This window comes from Megachile rotundata, chromosome 1 (genome assembly GCF_050947335.1).
Source record: "Megachile rotundata isolate GNS110a chromosome 1, iyMegRotu1, whole genome shotgun sequence".
Taxonomy (NCBI): Eukaryota; Metazoa; Arthropoda; class Insecta; order Hymenoptera; family Megachilidae; genus Megachile; species Megachile rotundata.
Genome location: NC_134983.1, coordinates 7,303,030 through 7,327,754, shown reverse-complemented (window position 1 = coordinate 7,327,754; position 24,725 = coordinate 7,303,030). Strand labels below are relative to the sequence as shown.

The 24,725-nt window shown below is 31.7% G+C and overlaps 3 protein-coding genes across 18 annotated transcripts in view; 1 reads left to right on the top strand and 2 right to left on the bottom strand.

Annotated features, from left to right (window-relative positions):
• The window catches only part of Tomosyn (syntaxin-binding protein tomosyn), a 96,965-nt gene extending 78,549 nt beyond the window's left edge, over positions 1–18,416 (bottom strand). For 6 of the 13 annotated variants that reach the window (XM_012279331.2, XM_076537042.1, XM_076537045.1 and 3 more), the window contains exons 1-3: positions 17,823–18,411; positions 6,013–6,110; positions 295–477 (exon numbers count right to left, since the gene is read on the bottom strand). In XM_012279331.2, the coding sequence (XP_012134721.1) occupies positions 295–477; positions 6,013–6,110; positions 17,823–17,942 (401 nt within the window). In that variant the 5' untranslated portion in view covers positions 17,943–18,411. Of the gene's footprint in view, positions 1–294; positions 478–6,012; positions 6,111–17,822 lie in introns of all 13 variants that reach the window. The other 7 variants (XM_012279320.2, XM_012279324.2, XM_012279323.2 and 4 more) reach the window with 4 other exon arrangements.
• A 1,544-nt stretch (positions 18,417–19,960) lies between these two features.
• Positions 19,961–24,725, top strand: part of Rab3GAP1 (RAB3 GTPase activating protein subunit 1) — a 36,360-nt gene continuing 31,595 nt past the window's right edge. The window contains exons 1-7 of one of the 2 annotated variants that reach the window (XM_012279334.2): positions 19,961–20,106; positions 20,176–20,392; positions 20,510–20,792; positions 20,878–21,014; positions 21,137–21,350; positions 21,424–21,832; positions 21,987–22,201. In XM_012279334.2, coding sequence (XP_012134724.2) covers positions 20,197–20,392; positions 20,510–20,792; positions 20,878–21,014; positions 21,137–21,350; positions 21,424–21,832; positions 21,987–22,201 — 1,454 coding nt within the window. In that variant the 5' untranslated portion in view covers positions 19,961–20,106; positions 20,176–20,196. The other variant, XM_003700605.3, reaches the window with a different exon arrangement.
• Positions 22,462–24,725, bottom strand: part of haf (leucine-rich repeat and fibronectin type-III domain-containing protein hattifattener) — a 29,513-nt gene continuing 27,249 nt past the window's right edge. For 2 of the 3 annotated variants that reach the window (XM_012279333.2, XM_012279332.2), the window contains exons 5-7: positions 24,123–24,555; positions 23,571–23,747; positions 22,462–23,443 (exon numbers count right to left, since the gene is read on the bottom strand). In XM_012279333.2, the coding sequence (XP_012134723.1) occupies positions 23,160–23,443; positions 23,571–23,747; positions 24,123–24,555 (894 nt within the window). In that variant the 3' untranslated portion in view covers positions 22,462–23,159. Of the gene's footprint in view, positions 23,444–23,570; positions 23,764–24,122; positions 24,556–24,725 lie in introns of those variants that run through there. The other variant, XM_076537985.1, reaches the window with a different exon arrangement.

The following is a 24,725-nucleotide window of genomic DNA, read 5'->3' as shown; positions in this document are numbered from 1 at the left end:
CTATATCAACTTTTAATATAAAATGTCTATGTCGACTCTACATAAAATGTCCATGTCTGTATAAAATATCTACGTGAACTCCACATAAAATGTCCACGTCTGTATAAAATGTCTATGTCAATTCTGGATATAGAATATCTACGTCAATTCTTGATGCCGAATATCTACATCAAACCGCCATATGTTTATATCGACCTTTCATTTTAGTGTGCTTAATCAACCCCTGCTCCACTTTTCACGTGCAACGATAGAAACGTAGGTCATAACGTACATCGGAAGAAATGAAAAACTGACCTTTCTCTTTGGAATTTAATGCTCTGCACAACTTGTGGTATTTTTTGTCGAAAATTCCATAGATGTAAGGTGTCGTCCGCAGTAGCAGAAACCAGTGCTCCTTCATTAATTAGAAACTGTAATTGCATCACCGCCGTGCATCCCTCGTGTTTCACGTGTGCGTCAACGCCTGGTCGACCCAGACTATTTTTTTTTTAATTTTTAATTAAGGAAAATAGCAATTTATACAAATATAGACATTCATACACGTTATGTATTTATAAATAAAATTAATGGGTGTATTAAATTTTAGGTAAAGTACCAAAAAATAAAAATCGCTAAAACTGAGAAAATCAGAATCATGGAATTCTGTGTCATGCTTTTGAAATTTGAGGAAATAAAGTATATTGTGATTATCACAAATAGACTGCGAATGTTTATGCATTTATGAAAGTCTATAAAGTAAACATAAATCATTGAAATTTGTGGGATCTTCAATTTACGAATTAAATGATTTATGTTTATGATTCATTTGTATTTTGTAGAACTCGATAAATAAATAAATGTTCGCCTAATTGTAACTACAGTAATATTTATAAAAGTATAACATAGTACACTTCGTTATTATATTTCAACCTTATTATTACGTTTCAAGGTGGTAACGTTCTACGCTAATATATTGTTCACACTTTCTAGTGAAACAGGCGATATTAGTAGGCCAACATGGCTTTCATTAATTAGGCAGCAATCCACTACAAAAATAAATGTCTATACTGATTACTCCAGTTTTTGGTAGATATTCACTATTTGCCTTCCGGTGACTCAGAGTTCTCTTTTCTGAATACATTACACGTTATTTATACACATTCAGAAATTTATGTTCAATTTAATTATTAATAAATTTGTCACTAACTTATGATATTGATAAAAATATGTCAGATTCAGAAATTTATATTAAATTCAATTATAAATAAATTTAGCGCTAACTTATGATACTGATAAAAATATGTTTTTTCACAAATAAAATAAATTAATGATTTGTCAATATAAAAAATGAATACACCTCGGATTTTCTAATATAATGTGGATATAGAACATTTTATTCACGGAAGTCATAGAATAATTTCATCTTCTAAATTTATGTACAAGGTTTTCTAAAAATTTCTTAAAAAGTAAGTTTTCAATAATTTTAACATTTTTTCATATTTCAATGTTCAATAATTGGCGATGCAAACAGTTATTAATAATTATAGTATATGGATGATACAATAAATAAATAAACTAATATTGATTATTAATTTATTCAGTACATTACAAATAATGGAAAACATATAAACGATTTACCTATTAACTTAAATCGTAAACTCACGTGTTAACATATGTGATGACTAATGGCTTACTCACAATAAAACATGTTTATTAATCAGTTTATCTTTACATTCATAGAATCTCAGACTAATTCGAACTATACTAAACTGTCATTAAACATTAGTTTTATATTACAGTAAATTTTAACAAAAACCTGTTAATATCTTGATTGTACGCAAAATAAAACGACGGATGCGATTTCTTACAAGATTACATTAAAGCAAAAATATCTTGCTTCTCAAATTCTCTGACCTCACAAAAAACCAACCAATTCACCGAATTATATTTCGGAATATAATTTGTTAACGTCTGTTCAAATTACTTTACCGATAGAACTTCCTTAATTACTTACAGCAACAAATTAAAACGGACAGAAAAAAGAGGAAAAGAAAATTACGTAACTTTCATGAAACTCGCAACCTTCAATTTAATAAACCTAAGTTTTCCACCAACCCATAACATGTTCTTGATTTCGTCTTATTCTCAAACAACCGGACACAAATTGCAAGAACTTTAAACGTAAATATCCCTTATTTTGGAAAGTTGCGCGCTATAATTTTGTCAAATTATTAGCAATGTCTATAAATGCGTGAAGTTCGAATGAAATCGTTGTTTCCAAGGTCATAACTTCCATATAAGTGAACAAAGTTACAGCTCCGTTACATGCGTATGTAAGAAATAGCAAAGGTGTGCTATTTTCTGTCGCAGAGCACAAAGGTGAAGGGATAAGACCCTTTTACTTGCTTATAGTTTCGAAAGAGCTTGGTGAAAATCTAACATAGGCCATAAAGAGCAGGACGAATAAGGACAGTGGTTAGATCTTTATGTTCGTACCCATCCCAAGGGATGACTAGGTTGCACGCGACTGTACCGATATACATACCATAACATACTATGTATAGGGTTAGTGTCAAGTCAGCCACCCCGAAACTGGAACGCTGTACCTCCTCACCCTAATGGGTATATGCGATCGTACTATCTATAGAGCCCTGCAAAACTTGCAATATATTTTTCATGGACCATAGAACACCTTTAAAAGAGCGCAGTCAAGTTTCAGGAGACACTTTGCACCAAATCTATGCATTCGGATATGAAATTGATTTCCTCTGCAGGAGGATACAATTTGACGATTTTTGAGTTAACAAACTTTTTAATATTCAGAAGTTTATAACTTTTGAATGTTTAGAAGCTTTTGAAGGTTCGAAAATTCGCAATTTCTGAATCCGCAAGTTTGTCGAGTTCCCAAACTCCTATTGACATAAATTCCTACACCTCTGAATCTTTAAATTTCCCAAATTTCTAGATCTCCGATTTCTAAATCCCCAAAGTCCCACACCCCTGAATCCTTAGATGTAAACACTGCTAGCTCCTAAAAATCACTTAATCCAATTTCCAAATCCTAAAAATCACTAAGTCCCCAAATCTCTACATCCCAGAGTCCTTAGATTTAAATACTTTCAGATCCTAAAAATCGCTAGATCCAATCTCTAAATCCCCAAATCCTTACATCCAATTTCTAAATAACCAAATTCCTAGATCCAAAAGCCATATCCTCAGAGTATCATTTCCAGTACCAACATCACCATGAAATGAAGTCCCTTTAACACTCTACAAACATTTCCACATATTTTCACAACTATCCTATCAATTTGGGTCCTATAAATTTCCGTTAGCAACAGCCTAAAAAATGTGTCCTTCCAGTTCAGTTCCAAAATTGCTTCCTCTCAATACCAACCGTAGATAAGTTAACCTCGGACGTTTGTTTCGAACATTTCGCGCAACCGTTTGTTTTCTACGTTATTGACACACATAGAAATTGATTGAGCAATTAATTGATTTTACTGGACAATAAAACGTATCGTTCAATTGAAAGTAGCTACTTTGTAGCAACCTGTCTCGATGGCGACCAGGAAGCTCATCCAGCTGTGATGAACATCCACTCCCTGGTAACTCTTCAGTCCGGATAGACCAACAGAAGCAATCACGTGAAAGAACACACGCTTGACGGACCATGAACCAACTGTACAATGCACAATTTCGAACACGGTCAGCTTCGTTCTCTTCAACAGCACGTAAGGGGAAGGAATCTCCCACCAATCTTCTTTCTAATGCCTGGTTTATATGCTTACTACACCAGGTCAAATGTTTGACCATTCTGAATGCGTTAACATTCGAGTAAAGAAGGGATAAAAATATTTATAACCATTCAGTGGAGAAGCGGTGGACATAGCCTTGTCAGAGTGTCCTCTCACACATCATAAAAAGAGGGGAAACGACTAAAGGGCAATGAGGAGGCTCATTCTTGATGAGTCGCACGCATCAAGAATCCCATCTGTAATTTTTGAAACCGTGGAAGAGCGAGATCAGTGACCATCCGTTCTATTTTTGCGTAACACAAGAGGGTGAAAAGCATCCCTAAATCGAATTCAACTTGCAATACGATACCTTGTTAAGAAAGAACATATTGTGCTAAGTGCCAACTTTGTACCTGGTGCAGCAAAGGGATGAATCATGTTTTTCAGAAACTTTTCTCAGATTAATTCATGAAAAATTTTTTAAACTAGAGATAAGCTATTTTGCAGATTTTTCGTTTGAATATACCAGTTGTGAAAATACAAATGGCGATTTTATACTGAAGTTGATGTATGCTCATATTTTTGGAGTAAATACATATTATTGATTTTATTACTATATTTATTGTTTCTAGGAGTCAAAGAATAAAATATCTCCCCAAATAATAGGTATTGACAAAAAAGACCAAATATGGGTTAACTTATTTTTACTCTCGATTCAGAAGTTTCATTAAAATCGATAATCCAACGATTGTGGTGTCTCCTTGTTAGCTGCATAAGTAACATCAACCCCTTTTTTAGCTCCGAAAATGCCCAATGTGAATGAAGATATTAATAAGTTTGGCAAAATAAAATTTGCAGAAAATGTACCCATTTTTCAATACATCTTATGTAGTCAAGAAAATGTCGTCATAAATACCGCCTCACCTTTCACATATGAACATATGCAAAATGTTAAATACGAAGAAAGGAATGTACTGAACATTTTTATTTTATCAAATTTCTAAGTGGTGAAAAACAATTTAGGATACAAAAATTTATTAAAAATAAACATGACTATTATGTCCCGCTTGCAATATTCCACCTTAATTTCCGAAATTGCAATTTGTAAAAATTAACCTCTGTTCGAGACATATTTCTGTCAAATTACAAATTACTAAAAAATGGTGCACCCTGAATACATAAAAATAAATAAAATAAAATATCCCTGTATAAATAAAATCGAATAAATTGTGTAAGTATGTGTACGTTCGACGTGATAAAAATAGATGACACATATCCAATAATCAACAGAAAAAAGTAGAATCTTATATTTTTTAATCCTTTTAGTTCCGAGCGATCGTTGCGTATATCTTCGTGTTTTGATATTTATAATTCTGTTATAAATAATTGAAACATATTTTTTCTTACTACCAACTCTTCGAACAATTCTGCGTAGAAAAGTGTTAAGGTACAACGTTAAAGAAGCCAATGTGTGATATATGACATTTTTGATAAGTTAAACGGTTCGTGGAAGATAAGCACTTGTGCACAATGCACGTATTGTAACCAATTACCTACGACAAACTTATTCTGACAGATGGTTTGGAACACACACCATGAGCACGTTCTCCCGACCTTAATCCTCTTGATTTCTTTCTATGGGATTACCTCAAAGATAAAGTGCATTCGTGTCCATTTGTTTCTGTGAACGAAAGAACAAATTAAACTGCGTTGTTCAAGGATAAGTCACTACAATATTTTCGTTATGAAATACATAAACTGTGCTTACTATGTGAAGAAATATTCAAACATCTTTAATAAAGATTTATCAGAAATTTGAAATATTAAAAATATTAAACAGTGTAGTTTAATAGATTGTTACGCAGAATATTTCGCAGAGTTGATACGAGTAGGCAAAAATATGCAATATCGTTTGAAGACTGCATTTGTCGAATGCATTCACGAAGAAAATGAAGTAGAAATTATCATACCATTTTATCCCATCCCTTATTAAATTTGAGATATAACTCGTCCTAATTGCATGCCGCACCCTGCTATTTAATAATTAACGCGAGCCATCAGTGAATCGGAGCCCATATTTAAGACCCTTTGCTCTAATTCAAGTTAGCAAATTCTACCATGCTAAAGAATAAAAATATTTGAAAGCATTTACAGGAATCTCCGGCTGCCAGTAGCATTAGAATACTGTTTCATTACTATTGTTTCATCGATAAATAATATGATACGCCACGTTTAATATTTGAAATACAAAAGATCGAAATGTTTATCGTTCACCCGGAGTATTATGAAAGGATACATCCTAAGGGATCCCGATTTAGTGCCAATAGCAAGAAGCCTTTGAACTGGATCGAACGCTACCGCTGTCGGCTGATGTGGGAAACCATGTCGAAATGTCTGAAACATAAAGGTATTTAATTCATTTCATGTTTCCTGCCTTACTCGGTTGGAAGTCTATTCAACTCCGCAGAGGATACAGAACAAACAATACCAACCAAAAGATAACATTGTTTCTTCGCGTTTGAATACAGCTATGTTTAGCTGTTAGGCTATGCATATAACAATTTCAATATCCTTAATTCCATTAGGTTAATGCAGATAAAATTTATTCATTAAAATTTCAACGGTTATAAAAGAGACTCTCTCTGCCACTCTTTAGTTATAAATTTTATTGTAACGTACTGTCGATTTCGAAAAAATGCGACAAATTGATGACAAAGTATTTCACATTGAAGCATAAATAAAAATAAACTTTCTAAAAGTAACTAGTCTCATAAAAATTTGTTCACTGTAAAACCGTGTTATTTTATATTAAAATGTATATTAATGATCAAATTTGTAGCATAATCAAACCTGACACTTGATAGCATGAAAATACTGTGAGATTACACGTGGCACGTAAATTTAAAAGTTGACACTTTACGAAAATAACAACACATATATTTTGTTCTTAGTTTGAATATAAAATAATTGGTGTATTAAATTGAACAATGATCGATTTTAAAATCTGTGAGGTCGAACGCGGTTCGATGAGGTGAAACTATTCTAAAACAACTTTCATTCTGTAGGAATTAATAGCGCAAAATTATCTGAAAATGACCACACAAAGTTTTTATTGCTGTTCCTAAATTTTCACATAACAAAATTTCATGATACTTCAATGAACTCTTCGAATTAATAAGTGATCATATTAGAACATTTACTGTATTGTATTTATACTATGTGTTGATCACGAATTTAAGAATTTGTGGCTCTGAAAATTTAAGGATATAACTTTGAGAATATAACTTTGGAAATTTGAAAATTTTATGATTTAGAATTCTGGAAACTTGGAAATATAAAAATTTAAAAAGTTTAAATTTGAAAACTCAGAAATATAAAAGTTTGAAAATTTCTACGTAGAAGTTCGCAGAAAAATATGAAGTAAATGTCTTATTTTAGATCTTGTACCTTTCACGTTTCCTACGTAGCTTTCTTGTCTTTCAGGACATTTGAAAAATATAGCTTGTCTCATTTGCTAGAAACACCTGTACAGTGCAATACAATATAATGCGCCACATCTTGCAGCTTGTTATAGATATACTGTCATGTAACACGCTTTTGTTGCTAGCTGCTCATTATATATTTGAAATAAAAGGCTCGAAGTTACAATTATAGTGATATCCGAATATTTTTGTAACCGACTGTACGTTAAAATCGATTTTGATGCAGCACTTTTGCCTTTTCTTTGGTCGTGAAAACTGCCCTTGTTCCATTTCGGTGTAACGAAGAAATAGGTTAAAATATAACAATACGGAACCTACAAACATCACTGATCTTACTCTATATCTAACTTTAACTTTTTAAAGCTGTTCTTCGGCTAGTTTCCGACGCTTTTCGTAGATTACAATACCGCAGAGGACCTAAATACTGCAATAACCTGTTTCGGGGAATCTGCGGTTATTAAGCGTGACTTCTCACGAGTTTCAGATCACTATCCAAAATTCTAAATATTTCTATTTTAACTATTAGATTATTTCTAATATTCTAGAATATTTCTTATATTAGTATAGATAGAAATTTATAACATACAGAGTGCTACCTGTACTCACGATTTTCCTCCCACTTGCAGTCACCTTATGATAAAAAGTTTAGAACAATATTTGCAGGGTATGAAGTGCACAATAGATATTAGTAAAGCAAATTTTGAAAACAGTTTGTTCTCTTGGCAAAGTTAAGGTCACCTTGGGTTTTTTAAATAGGAACATACATTTTTTTTATTCATAGCTATAGAGGACATCGAGACGAATTCAAAACACATATTACATGATATTTTTATTAACATATTATTCAATTTATAGAAGTGGAAATGTGAAGTAAAAGACCGGAATATTACGCGATGGAAGGCGGCATACATTTTTAACACATAATTAAATAAAGTGTATTTTTCTTACATTCTAGTCGCGTGTTTATATTCAGTAATCTCTTCGGAATCAAATAATGGTTACACTACCAAATTCAACAGCTAAGTACTTCACATTTCCTCTTCTGTAAATCGAGTAATATGTTAATAAAAATATCATGTAATATGTGTTTTGAATTCGTCTCGATATCCCCTAATGTTATGAATAAAAAAAATGTGTGTTCCTATTTAAAAAACCCAAGGTGACCTTGACTTTGCCAAGAGAACAAACTGTTTTCAAAATTTGCTTTACTAATATCTATTGTGCACTTCATACCCTGCAAATATTGTTCTAAACTTTTTTTCGTAAGGTGGCTACTAGTGGGATAGAAATCGTGAGTAGCGTTATAAGTAATACCCTGTATATCAATTATTTGATGTAATATTTATAAGGTGAAGGAAAATTAACTCCTATGTTTGTTCACAGTTTTAAATTAAATGACTTCTCTCTCAAATATGTTTGTTTAAATTATTTATCTATTAATTTTAAAGAATTGTACCAAGTTCAGCAGATCAATTTATTTATTCAATTTTGTAAACATTTCAAGCGGTATAATTTTAAATTCGAGTCGAATATCTTCGGTCAATTAAGAATTTCAGTTTTATTCGCGCAGACATTTTACTTTAAATAATTTTATGAAAACGAGTCGGGAGGTGTGAAGCCAGATGATGTTGCAGCCAATGCAAATCATAAAAGGGAGAAATACATTAATCTGCAAAAAGGTCATATTTCCTTTCTTTGCGACGGATGAATCGATCGGGATGAAATCCTTTATATCCGATTCAAAGTATTCCTGCAGTGCCCCTGTTTGCAAAGGTTTTTCGTGATATTTGCAAATATTAAATCAAATTTTTAAATTGTAAATGAACTTTGGTAACTAAATTGTAAATTACATTTGTTAATTAAATTTGTAAATTGTAGATGAAGTTTGTTAACTAAATTTGTAAATTGTAAATTAACTTTGTCAATTAAATTTGTAAATTGTAAATTAACTTTGTAATCAATTCTGTAAGCTACAAATTAAATTTGTTAATTAAAATTGTAAATTTTGAAATTAAATCAAATTTATTCTATAGTAACGTATAGATTGCGTTGAGAACATTTTATTACAAAACTACGACTTCATGAAACTGCCACGCGGTGAAAAATTTGTTGTTTATAAAATAATTTTGCACGTACATATCTCAATCGTTTCTAAATCAATTGAAGTACTTATTTTCTCTAATTACGCAAGTTGATTTTGATCTATTTTGGCCACGAAACCGAGTCTTTCGGTTCACTGTGCAATCGTTACGTGTCGCTCTATTATGGTATGCAATATAGAGCAACAAAATTAAGAAAGCATTATGACTGTGAGAATTATATTTAGAAGTTAATAAACGCGAAGGAACGACAGGCAACGCTTTATAATTTTTTCAAATAAATTTTCTGTTAGTTTCAATAACAGTTTTTAAAAAATGTAGTGTAGGTATATTTAATTGTACGTATATAATAATACAAAAAAGTATTTTTTTTCTCTTTGTAGTCGGACAGATGAAAAAATAAACAGTAATAGGTTTACTTATATATTCTATTAAACACTGCATGTTAGAAGATATTTTAACACGGTATATTTTACTAAAATACTTTAATCATAATAAGCAATGTAATTATATTAAAAAGGAAATACAGTAATTCAAGAAAAGAAACATAAATATAGAATCTCCCAAAAAGTGTACTCACACATTAACTGACTATTACACACATATTTAACTTCGATCAGACATGTTTACATATTTACAAATCTAATAAATTAACAGAACGTAATGAGTTACTGAGTGGATTAATTTGTCCACAAGTTGTTAACATATCATACATGTTTGCAAATATTCAAGTGGATAAGTTAGGTCATTCACGATTTTTCATCAAACGAATGGCATAAAGTTAAAATGTACTACACATATATTTAAAACATTTTAAAATCATTAAAAATGAACTATAATTTTGACATAATCCAGAAAAGTTTTGTTCACATCTTTCATTAAAAAATCTTGATAAGAAGATACAGTCTTTGATAATTAATAAAATTATTCATAAATAAGTTCACTGTAAAATTTTTCTTATTTATAAAATAAAATTTCGTTGAAACTTTAATTGTAAAACAGAAAACTTCTTTACACTGTAATCGCAATTAAGTGTACACTATAACAAATATAAATACTTGAAATATAACTACTAACTATAAATTAAGTTCAATGGTAATTTTCCAAGCTTCTGTTTAATGTTATCAGTCGATTATTGTTATCACAATTGCAGGTCCCGAAGTGATCATATTAAGCAAATTCCACTGTACTCGTATTTAGAACAACTGTATCAAAACTTCGTGTTAAATCTGGTGCATTACATCGAAATGTTCAATTATTAATACATATTACTAGAAACTTTGTAATAAATTAACGACTGTATGAAGAGTAGCAACAGGTTTAAGTATATGCAGATACTCGTTTTCGCTCGCTGGGGTCTCTTCAGCCCCTAGACCCTTCATTAGCCACCTTACGGTACTTTTGACAATTTTTTTAAGGGCTTTGGCCCATTTTTAGGAAGTTTGATTCTTTCACACAAAGTTGTATCGGTTTACCCTGTATATTTGTGTATGTCAGTGATCAGCATGAAATTTTATAGTATTTTATTAACCTTTAAGTAAATTTCTAGTACACAAGAATTAGAAGATGAAAGAAATTAGAAAAGTCACGAAATTTCTAATACAAGACTATTTTTCTTCGTTGCCCGCCAAAAACTTGTTATATATTCAGCCTTAAATTTAATAAAAAATTAGTTGTCTTAACCCACATATTTGTGTATAAATTTTATTTTATCCTTTTGAGCGCGCGTTGATTAAAATTAATTACGGTAGAAACGCTATCGTTATTTCCGGCGTGGCAATAACAGATTACAGTAGCACTTTTCTATTTAATACTGTTATTTCATATATTTCGATTGAACTAAAACAAGTTTCCCTTGCTTTGCACAATTTTTTAATTCTTTAATATAAGTCCATCGCAGTTTACCTAGTAACTATATTTCACATTTATTCCCATTATCACGGTAACTCAATATTCATAAGTTTTCATCATTTAACTTTCATAATACGTTAATCCATTCACTGCCTCGAGCCCCATTTTGGGATCTCATGCATTTAAAGCTAGAACCCTTCTTATTTTATTATTCTTCACGCTGTTTAGGGTCTTAATGTATTTATTCGCTTTACTGCTGCCTCTGGTAACAAGATTTTGTGTAATAAATTTACCGACCTGAAAATATTCTTGAAAATATGCTCGAAGAGAATATTCTTGCTCTTTATATTCTTAATTTTGTTCTGTTAAATTTACGTTGTTGTAGAAGAATATTTCATACGAGATCAGAAGTTTTAATACAGCGACATTTTATTAGATTTCATTAATCATCAATGTGAAAAATATCTTTTTTCGTCAATTCTCATTTGAGAATCTTCGTAAAAACTTTTAGCAAAATGAATCCATTGAAAAATCGTTTTAATATTCAATATACATCTTTAGAATAATTGAAAACTATACAAGTTTTTAATTTATCAAATGCACCTCTCTCAAATCCACATAATTAAATTTGTAAACTTCAACTTCTGAAGACATAAAAATATCAAGATAAAAACTTTCTTAATTTCAAAAAGGACTGATATAGTTTTTTGAAGAAGATATAATTTTGAAAACATTTAATTTCGTCCTTCTAAATAGAATAAAAGGCTTTACCCATTTTCTAATATTATAAATCGACCCAACATAAGGACAAAGTTCACTCATAGTCACTAAAGTTTAATTACGACAAAATGTAATAGATTGCCATAAATGAATTTGAATACATAAATCTAGAATGCAGAAACTTCGGGAGTAGTGCAGTGGACAGATGATATATTTGTGTCTTATTTATTTACACACAGTGACAGTATTCAAAATGATGACCTTGAGCTTCGCATGCTTTAAAGCAGACCTATCCAAACGATGTCATGAAGCTTCGGGGTGCCACAGTTTGCTACGAGATGCACCTTGGGGCAGCAATGACAGACACGGTAAGATAAACAGAAGACAGAGGACGCTTAGCCTATCCACTTCGCATTTTTCTTTCTCTCTGTTTCAATATTCTCTTATATGTACAACGTTGACATGAGGGCTAACTTTTGGACAGCAAACAACGATGTTTGCTTTAGAACAGAAGAGGCCACGAGGTGCTCTCGCTTCAAAGGTGTCGAAGGCAGTCGAGGCGAGGAAAATTTACATAAATTATCTCAATTTTTTATGTATTTTTAAAGTTGTAAAGTTACAGCAATTTATCATCATTCAAACTTGAACTTCTGTGCGTAAGGAAATTACGGTCGAGCCTCTATAAATCCTGAACCTAGGGAACTTCATCATTTGCAGGTCCTGTTTTAAGGCACTGCCATAAAATATGAATTAGCATACATAGAATGAGTTCCATAATGTAACATTTACTCGTAAATCTTTGACAAGATTTTCTAACGAAAATTGCAAGGTCTTCAAAGTCTAACTGCTTTGTAATTGTAACGATCTTAAATTTTTCAAACGTATAATAATATTTCTTGAGATTCTACGTAAGAAAGATGATAGAAAAGCTGCCTAAAATTAATACGTACCAAGTTATAAAAAGTTTCAGTTAAAGCGAGAACTGTTCATTAGTATCAATGCACTTGCTTAATCCGATTACGAGTGAACCACTTTCCAAGTACTTCTGTATTTATTGTGGCAAACGCATAAATAAATTCTCGAGTGTTAAACTTCGTTTTTTAGTACCCGCAGAAGGAAACAATCAAGCGGTGTTAAATCTGGCGAACAGGCTGACCAAATAATACCACATCTGATCCAGTGAGTGGGAAACATTCTGTTTAATACCTGCTGTGCATGTCGAGTATTATGTACAGCGCTGTGATGATACACCACATTCTTAAGCGTATTAGAGACAGTATATCTCTTAATAGACCTGGTAATACTTTGGAAATATGTTTAATCCATTAAAGAAATACGGTCCAGTGGCTAACCAATTATGTTAACCAAACATTGATGGTCGATTTCTCGAAGCTAATGCGACTTTGCGGTCGTTATTTTTTAAATTTACTTCGCTTGTAAATATTGCTCCGACAGGATAAATGTACCATTTGTATTTCGTATCTGTCAAAATTGTACTTTAAACTGTAATTTATGAAGTATCGATAAATATGAATAAAATTCCAGAGAATGCAGAATACAGACATTACTCTAACCGATATTTGCATTACGTGAGATTTGTCGAGTACGACATATGGATATGTGGACAACAGATGCTAAAACAATAGAGTATTCTTCGTTTTCTACGATTGTTTTCACGGTTTTGTATATTGAAGGAACCGTGCTCTTTTAACATTTTACTGAGCCATAAAAAGGTGCAAAGGTTAATTTCGATCAGTTTCGTATATTTTAGCTCTCGGATCGCGAACACCATAAACGATTATCATATCGTATTTTTCATTGTTACATGGCAATAAAAGTAACAGACAATATCTCGCACAATAACTTCCACGATATCATTTGCACTATTTCAGGAACTAAGCTGGCAATGAGATACTAAGGTATCTCATGTTGACAGTGGGTAAAATCCAAGAGAAACATTACGGTCATGTTGACTGAATCTATTTTCTAACAGATTAGATCTACTAGATCTTTCATCTGAAAATACAACAATTGAAGGCTGTATCTTTTCAGGCGAAATTCTCTATCCAAAGAAAGAATATTAAACATTTCATTGAAAAAAACTGATACTTTTTCCCTGTTTCAGCATTCTCTCTGTCTGATGTATCATTTTGCGCAATTCTCAAAGCGAAAGCGTGATATACTTTATTTCATATTTTTCATATGAATACAGGGAAGTGGTCGAATATGAAACGGTGCAATATGGAATGGTGTCATTTTGAAAAGAACCTGACAAATGTTTGACAAATAGTTGTAGGCTATCTTGCTGTTTCATTTTACTGTAATTATTTGTCAGTCCGACATGTATTAATAACATTACAACTGATATTCGAAAACTTGACGAATTTCATTTATTTTCCATTCTACCATGATTATTTCTTAATGTATTTTACAACATTTATGAATGTTCATATCGCTTTTCTGACTTTGTGAAATTATAAATATACTCAGTAGAAATCTAATGGTATATTTGTTATTTATATTCTGCGTACACGACTAAAGTGCTGATGCGGAGTTACATACTGGGAAATATAATTATTGTACATTGTATCACTTTTGCAAAATGGAAACTCATAAATATCTTGATCAATAAGAAGAATACGAGAGTGGGAAGGTAAGATTCGCCCGGAACTTGTGGATTAGAGATATCTTTGCAATACTTTTTAATACTTCTGTTCTCGGGTTATATTCGCATCATTGATTTCACCATCGTCGTTTATTATCAATTGCGAAACACGTCGCACCCATTGAAAGTCCTGCTAAATTTATGTAAGATACCTCCAATAATTGAAAGATTTAATACATGATCTATAAATGAAAGATTTGATTATACAAATTTTCCTTTCCCAAGAAACTTTTCGAAGATTCTACGCTTGATTGGTCGTAAATGTGACTTGAATAATTTTGAAAACCTACATTTAACATTTAATTAACAATTTTCAGTACGTTCATATATATTATATCATTTAATTAAATTCTTTACTTCATTTATCAATTTCAATGCTTGTATACATGCTCTATCATTTTGTAGGTAATAAATAGACGTTATTAGCATGTACTGTATAATATTTAGCGAATTTAATCTTCGTTTAAAAATACTATTAACTTGGGATTACGTCTTCTTTGAAATCAAGTAAGATTAGTATTATATATTCTTGCTGTTCTCAAAAGTAGGTGAGTTATTCAGGTGACCTATTTTAAATGCCCCACCCGGTATACAACAGTTTAGATTATACAGTGCATCTCATAATATGTGCGCTCTTGTAAATCCTAGGTCAAATTGAGTTTTTAAAATGAACTGCGCAATCTTTTTTCTATTATAATGTATAAAATCCAGTTTTTTCAAGGTCGCACCTCGATCCGCAGACCGAGATTTATTTGGAAGAAATTTTTTACCGATCTATAAAGGTGTATCGTTTTATTACTTTTATTTTTCGAAGAAACACTGAATATATAAATTCAAAGCATAACAGAGAGAAAGAAATTCATTTTAATAACAAAATTATTTCGATTGAAATCATTTATATTTCTAGAAATAATAACAAAACTTGAAATATTTTGTAACATAAGTTACACAAGTTTTATTCTTTTTATCATCTATTCTTTATTTATATTAAATCACTAATCTTTTAATAATACATTCAGCTGTATATTCAGTTTTCCAGAATATACAATCTAAAATATAATTTTAATATTCTTCAAAAATTTATAAGTAAAATAATTAATAAGGCAAATCAAAAGTTAAGAAATAATATAAAGTGAAGAGGGAAAGCATGTTGTAGAAGATACTTAATTTTGAAACCTTAGTAGCAAAGATATTATTTTATCACTAGACTATTTCTGACTGTGAATTTAATTTATATTTAAATGAATGTATGCTTTGAATAATTTCTTCTTTTATATTTGAGAGCCATGTGTTTGAACTTTGCGAAGTTATTCATTTTACGATCCTTTACAATTGTTCAAAGTTTAAGTACAGAATTGTATTGCAAACAATTGCCATTCAACGATACTTTAGTCTAATGAGATTAACAAAAAGTTAAAACAAAAGATGACATTTCATTTTAAAATATGTTCAGATTACATGCACCTTTTGTATTGCTATATTTTACTCTTACATTGAGATTTTAATATTCTGTATTATATACCACTCTTCTGTTAAATTGATTAAAATAATTTGTGGAATATTGAAACAATACTGAAATATGTTATATCAATATAGACTATAATATTACAATGTGACGAGTGTTGTCAAGTACATTATTATATGTTTCTATTTGATACTTGGAACTGAATGAACAGTAGTATAATAAGAAAAATTATGTAATTTAGCTGGTACAAATGATAAAAGAAATCAGATATAAAATTAAGAACATACATTAGAAATACATGCTTTATAGTAATACTCTAACCTTTACTAGCTAAATCTAAATATAAAGTCTAATCATTTTTTTTATTTACTCCCTTGAAAATATTTGTTGTCTAAACATACCTGCGCATTAAATTACTAGTACTTTTAATTGTAAGCTAAAAATCCATCCGATACTTGTAATAGTACCATCACAGTTAATTTTTCTATCATTAATTAGTTCACAAATTTAATTTATATTATAACATAGATTTCAAAACATATTAAATGCTTTTGTCACTAATAACTTAATTTTACACATATTTCAACAACAATATAGTTCTTTGTATCAGATATCAATTTTAATATACATTCGAAATTTAATTCAATACTTATACAAATTGAAAATACTTTTACCCGGTATATAAATTCGAAACTCGATAAATAATATTGGAAAATGCATGAAGTTTTACGCTTTCATGTTTGTAGAAAAAAAGAAAAATAAGGTTTACGTAAAAATCAATAAAGCAGAATATACGAATATTGATCATTTCTATTAATTTTTCTGGCGTATATTTATTTGTAGAAAACTATGTTTACACCTATGATTAACTGTTTAAACAATGTTAAAATCAATGTTCGCATTTGAATATCAAATCAATACGTAAAATACATATGTTTCTACAATAACACGCTGCATACAGATGAGATAAACTTTCTATACCACATGCACCGTGCAAACGCGAATCCTCGCGTTTTTTTGTTACGCCATAACCTCTTTCTCCATTTTACCTCCTTTTCCAACATTAACAGTTTGGAACCTATCAAATTAGCAACCAATTTAACTAATTTTACAAATTAATACAATCTAGAAAAAGAAATTTAGCAAACTATTACGTTAAAATTATTATTAATTATATATAAATTAATAGTTTAAAAAATCAATATTTAAAAAAACTTTAGTACAATTTAAAGATGAAAATGACTATTGTCTTTCTATTTAAAAAAATATTACATTTTTTTACGAAAATAGTATTTATTATGCTTTTATTATCTTTCACATTTCTATTTTTGTTTTTTATTTTAGTTTAGTTACACTTTCTAACATTACAAAGTAAAATTAATGACTAATCTTTTACAATGCTTTGTTCATATATGCCATGTTTATAGTAGACTATAATATTCCGTAAGTATGATAACATTATCTGTTTCACCAATACATTATTATAATAAAAACATGAATTGCGAATTTTAAATCACAAATAATTTGTAACCATAATTGTTGCTATATAATTAGATCGCTGCTCTTACAATTTAAAAATATTAACTTCGAAAAAGGAATTCAATCCTTTCTAAAATCATATCATACGCATTGATTTCTGTCCATATTAAAAGCTAATGCATGCAGTTTAAAGCGTATCCTACACACGACGTACACACGCACGATACACACGCGCACATATGCTCGCGCGCGCACGCACGCATTTTCAAAATTTTATTTCAAATTCTAAATGAAACGATCTGATTATATAGCAGTAATTACAATATGTATGTAATTATTACTGACCTTTTTTACTTGAAAGTGTTCCGGCCGTAAATTTTCGACGATTTCTTGGTCAGGTTTGACGGGTTGAGGTACCGACGACCGAAACCCGTCGAGTACACCTTTAATTGTAAACTTCTTCATTACGGACCGAAGATAACACCTAGAGGATCACATGTGCAGCAACAACACAAAATTCTAGTCTTCCAGAAGTTTCAAATCAGATTACAAAATTTGGAAAGAATTCGATAAAACAATGTAATTACAAATTTCTCAATGACAAGAATTTGTAACAGGTTTCATCTATGAGTTTCTTCTTCCGCGGAGAACCATCAATGACATATCTTCGCGTATCAATGGCAAATATCACTCATCGATATTTCGAGTCTTGCAAGAGCTCTTCTACATTTTGACAGAACAACGATGACGTCGAAGGGGCACAGCACATTTCGATATCGCAGTATTTTGGATAAATATAGATACACACGTTACCGTGACCGCTTATCGACGCGTTTTTACAAACGCTGCGTGATCAGAATTGTTTTCGTAGTTGACAGCAATGCAGTGTTGTTTAATCGTATCAGGATCAATAACTGGAAACAAGCTCATGTGGACTCTTGCACGACCACGAACTTACTCTATGCGCAAACGTGAACGAAACTTTATGGTAGATTTTTATGTTATCTTAGGGGATATTTATATAAATGTAAAAAGATTTCAACATTCTTTTTTCAGATAACAAGATTTATTATAACTGTTTAATTATGTCAATGATCTTATATTGCAGCAATTATATTAGTTTTTTAAACAAAATTACTTTAGTAATATATATCACTGTTTCATGGCAGAAAGAACTAACTAGATGACGTCTGCAGTTCGCAAAGCCAGGGAAATTCCTTATCATATGAGTAATGCTTCTGCGTAACGTGTTTCTACCTTCATGGTCATATACTTGGTGAGAAAAAGTAAATGAACAGCGAAAACGCGTGATGATGTCATAAATGTACAAAATAAAATAAATATTGTACTCAATTGTTGTAATTCGTTTATAAAATGTATGCATATAAAATAAAAAGTATTTCGTCTAACAAACAGAATATATCATAATCAATAGTATATTGGAAACTATAAAACTTTTTATCAGCTGAGTATATAATTTTGGTGACAGGATCATCATTAGCACATGCGCATTGCCATAGATTACAAAGTATGTAGAACCGAAAGTGTTTAGGTTAACATTGCGTAAGAGGAACGAAATTATATTGTTAGTGCATGTGTAAGACCGAGACAAATTCCCTTTTATCTGTTCTCTTTTTTGAACCGACTTCCGTCTCATAATTCACACTCTAGTTTGGATACAATCAATGAACGGAAAGATTTCTTGCCACGCGCGTTTTTTAAAGAAATTGATGTCTCTAAAAAAAAAGACTTCATTGACTTATCAACGCTTCTAAAACGTTTTAAAGGTATTTAGTATTGCTTTTTCAAGCAATTGGTGCATATTATTGTCTACCAAACTGAGAGAATCAATATTAATTGTCTACGGTTGAAAATGTGGTGATCATCAGAGTTGTCAGTCAAGAAGAGTTCTATTTTCAAGCCGTCGATCATGAAGAATTTTATTTGTACTTGATATTCAATTTTATTTGCAATCAATTTTGTTTTAAAAAGCAAATCGTTCGTTATTCATTCCTTAATCAAATCTGAATTCAAAGGCACATATTTATATCAAATCCAGAATCAATTTCAATAAATGAATTATTTTTGAAAAGTTATTATTTATTAACTTTTTAAAATATAGGAAAACATACCCTATAAAAAGGTTACGTCAAAATGAGCTAAGAAGATTGGAATAGAAAATGAAAAATTTTGTGTTTATGCGCATCAGTTAAAAATTTTTTGTTGTTCCTATGTCATTCCCTATATTATCAACGAGATACAATATAATGAGCGAATTGTTCTGAACACATAACACGCATCTTCGAACCCACGGAATATATTGCAGACGGCATAAAACCAATATTAATAAATATACAATAAATATATAGCATATTAATCAATAAAATAAAGATTAATTGAGTTTTTTCGAAAATGGAACAAGAGATGCCATCTCCGACGAACAAGATGAACCACTTTTGAAACTGTAGTTTAACTAGTTTCCATCTTCTACCGCTATCATGCATTACATGATAAGTCTATTTCTCGTTCGCGAAGAGATGAACATTCTTTTTTTAGAGAGACTGCTACACGAAGAATGTAGCAATAGTGCACTCTGTACAGTTAGTGATAAAAGCACCCAACTCAATGGGTAATGAATAAATGTAAAAAATTTAACCTTAAATGTTTAAAACGGTTCAACTTCAAACAATATTTTCAGACACTTTCAGTGAATTAAAAAATGAATAACGTTGAAATTGAAGACTTTTACCATCATGATTTCACCACAGCTTCAGAATGGGAGGTGTTCATAGCGAGATTAGAAGAAATTATGCACGAATGGAAATTACCCAATACAAAAATTGGACCTTGTTTAAAATCAGGAGACTTTGTTAACTGTGAATGGGATCAGAATTCAGAAAAACTTCAGTTTGCTGGTTTGTATAAATACTCATTTAAAATTACAATTAAACATTCTTACAATAATTGGTGACATTGTTTATAATCAATCGATTGCAAAGATGGTGCAAACAGATGTTCCTTTTCTATTTCAGATGCGGAATTTGTATTGAAACATTTCAAATTAAAATTAGAGGAGAAAGATGATCTTAATCCTGTGGAAGAAAGTGAAGATGAAAAAGTACAATGTCACAAAGATGCACTAAATGCATCTAATGATTTTGCTAGAATCGATGGGAATCATTTAGAAATAGCTCGCTATTATGGCATTAGAGAATTTCTTGTTTTACAACCTGTCAGAAAAGAATCTGTAACGGATGAGACTAAAATTAAAATTTTACTTAGTTCTCTTGCAATTGCTGTTACTAATGCTAATTGGTAATTGAGAAGAATTTATGGTTGATATTGTACATTAAGCTTATGATTGTTTTCATCTAATTAAAAAGTTTTAATTCAATCGTAGTGACATACCTACACTAGTGCAGGTACAAGAACCATGGCAGAAAATGTATCTTGGTACTAGCATTGGTAAAGGTGTTTGTACTCATTTTGACATGGTACACTTGAAAAAGATACCGCCTCACTGCAAGTATCTTACTGGTATGAATACAGTTTATAAAACACAAGTATAGAAGTAATTATATTAATTATATAAGCTATGTAACTAAAATTTTGTATTATCACAGTTGTGGTATTATTTTGAATATACATATTATTTTTAGGCTTACTTGCTTTATTTAAACAGAAGGTTGGGGAGGGTTGTGGAGTAAGACTTGATCCAGCAATGATATCTATAAGATTTTCATATCTATTAAAGGATTGGACTAATAGCACATGGACTCAAGAACCCCCAGATTTTGATTTTATGCAAGGAGAAACATTAGGTGTTGCAGAACTTGGTAAACTTCCATTTGGGGCAACATGTGATCCAATAGCGTAAGATTTTTATACCATAATTAAAAGCACAGTTGAGGTAATTGAGTCAGAAAAATATAATTTATTATTCCAGGGAACTTCACCTATTTACGACATGGCCTGAAATGTCGGAAAATGTTGTAGTTGATAGCGAAGGTTTTACAGATTTAGAACCACAGTTAGCACCTGAATGGTCTGTTCAAGTAAAAATGGTTACCTCTCCGGCCTGTTTACTTGGAGAGTATTTAATGGATTTTTTGCATCTTTGCAACAATCAGAAGACTATGGTAGACTTACTTGGAGATGCTGTACTTTATGCTCAACAGGATGATCAGTCATTGAGTTCAGTATTCAACATATTAACGGAATCTAAGATACCGACGATTTCAACCGTCGTTAGCAAAGCAACCACGAAAAAAAATAAGAATGTGGGAGGACCCATCCCGGAAGAAATATTATTATCAATACTTTACTTTTTATTCCCTGATGCAGACGAACATTCGGTGAGTAATATTTACTGTAGAGTCTACAGTAGACTCTAGTAGATTACAACCTAATCTTTAACTGATTCCTGGTCTTAAACAGATACACTAGCCGTCGTGCGTCATTTCCTCAAACAAAATTATTATAACATTATGCAAATATTTAATGTTTCAGAAAACTCCTTATGGTGATCTGACCATATGCAACGTGGACGAAGACCAGTGGAAAGGTGTGAAAACGTGTGCAATGGATAGCTTAGTGTGGCGACTTGCTATCGTTGCAGCCCACTGCACGCATAATCTCGGAGGAATGACAGCACTGGCGCAATTATGGTACGAATTTGTACAAGAAATCAGATTTCGATGGGAGAGAAACATCCTCATACCAGGGTAAGTACCGCATGTTTTATTACTGGTATAGTGAAATATAATTAGTATTTAAAATAAATTAGTACAGTAGACTCTCGTTATATTGCCACTTTTACAAACGCTAACTCCCATTATTATAGAGCACGGGGATTTACGTAGTTTATTATAATACATTGCTAACTCCAAAAATTGTCCACTTCCGCAACCCCAGTGGTTGTAATATAACGAAAGTCTATTGTATGCTAAAAAGGTACATTTTATAAAATGGCACACGCTTGGAATATGAATAATTCATTGTTCCTTCACTAATGTGAAATTTATTAGTAAACATGTTACATAATATTATATATATATATATTTACTTTTAATTTTTTATTCTAATACTGAAACTTACAAAATGATTATTACTTAGAAATGTACAAAATCATGCTATTTCTGGCAGAGAAATCTCGTTGCCAGGACATATCACATGTAATAAAACACGTTGTATGTTAGTACGTTTCCCGCAATCATGTGTCTATGTATAAGCACGAGCATCAACACAATGTAGATTCTAGGAGACACTCTCTTTTATGATACAGTCTTTGGATAAAAGCACATCCATCATTCATACGCGTTAATCTTGACTCGTTTTCATGACTTAATGTCATTTGAAGAGATCGTATGATCGAATTAATTGAGCTTTACCTTGTATAATTCAAACACAGAGTACATTTTTAAAACGTGCACCTTAAAACACTTTATATCCATCTTTTTAACCCTTATACGTTTGTAATGTTCTTTTCCATACTACTCCGTTGATACATTTATTACATGGTAATATTTGTAAAAACTCTTATAAACATTAAACCTATCTATTCTATGTCTTCTAAAATGTCATGTTGTATAGTACATCTATATGAATGAGAGGAGTTCAGATGTTCCAAAACAATGTCACTGAACACATTTGAGCAAAATGATACACACATAGTGTGTCGCATCAAAGGGGCATGAGACCACTCCTCGTAGTAGGATTGCGTGCCATGTAGATGTCCATGTCGTGATCAGTCCAATTGTTTTCTTCATAATTATTGAGGGTATGCGTTGAATCAGCTATGCTGTATCTGCTACTAGGCCGTGGTGGATTTTGTTCTAAGTTGCGACTACATGATCGTGGTCTCTGTCTTCTGGCTGAAGAATGAGATGGCATGTGACTTGGCGAGAAGTTTGTCCGTGACATTCGATCGGAAGCTGCAGCTAGAGACTGCCGAGACTGCCTTAATTCTGTACAGAAAAAGTATTAAACTTTAAGATGAATTTATCGCACTACAGAATTACGTTGCATGGACAATATTGTAAGAGAAAAAATTGTATGAAAGAATGAAAGATTTGAAATTTCGCAGATACTGACCTGGTCTTGTGTTAGCAAGATTAGATGACATCATGTTAGTTCCAAAATATCTTGTCGAAGTATTAGAGAAACTATGCTGCGATTGGCCATCAACTACATTTCGAGTTGACACCTTTCCACTGTAGTGTCCAGTTTGAGATCTGACATCATCGATGCAGGAAGCTCTAGTTATCGAACCTAGGAACGAATAACTCTAAAATACCAGAAGATTTTTTAAATTTGTCTATCTCCCATCTGTTCATATGTCTTTCAACAGTTTGGACAACTACAAATACAGCTAATTGCAAACTCATATTACAATAGAACATTTGAATTATAAACATATAACTTTTCAGCTGTTATCACACATTACAGTAAATTCTCTCTACTTGGCAGTCACGGGATATTTTTTTATAGTTGATACTCTTTCGTTACTCGACCATTCCCTTTCTATCACACATTCGAATCATATTCCACATTTACGAGTTTGGTCTACATTTGAGTTCACTGCCTGATTAGCACTCTAATCTCGACATTGCCAGGTAGAGAGACTTCACCGTTTATAGCTCATACCTTGGCGATCTATGGGAAATATCCTCGGTCTTGGTATGCTTCTATTGCTGTAAGCAGACACCTGGTCCCACTCTTTCTGAGCATTATAAGCACTGAGAGTTGCCATTGAGGACAACGGCCCACCAGGGCTAGGCGTTGGACCGACGTTAGAGCAACAATTAACGGGCAATCCAGTAATCGGTCCACCCATCTTTGTCTGATCGATGCTGTGAAGGGTATGGAGCTTTCTAGCTCTTCGTCGGTTTGCCACGATGAATATTATAACCGCAACAACTATCGTTGCGCATATAGCCGCACTGGCAGCGATAGTAATTTTGTCCATGTTGGATGTGGGCGAATTCTCTGTTCTTACCTCTTTACACTGATTGTAAGGTACATTTGCTGGAGTTATGTTGGTTTCTTCCAGTGATACTACACAGACTACGATGCACTCCTATAATCAGCAGTCGTAGAAATAATTATATGTGCCGTGGAGAGATGAGGAGATTGTTAGTGTGAACAGGGATGAGTACTCCGTTCGGTTTGTCTGATTACACCGTTGGTTTCGAAACGGTATATGGTACACGTAAGCAATATTGAAAAAATTCACTTAAATGGGGACAT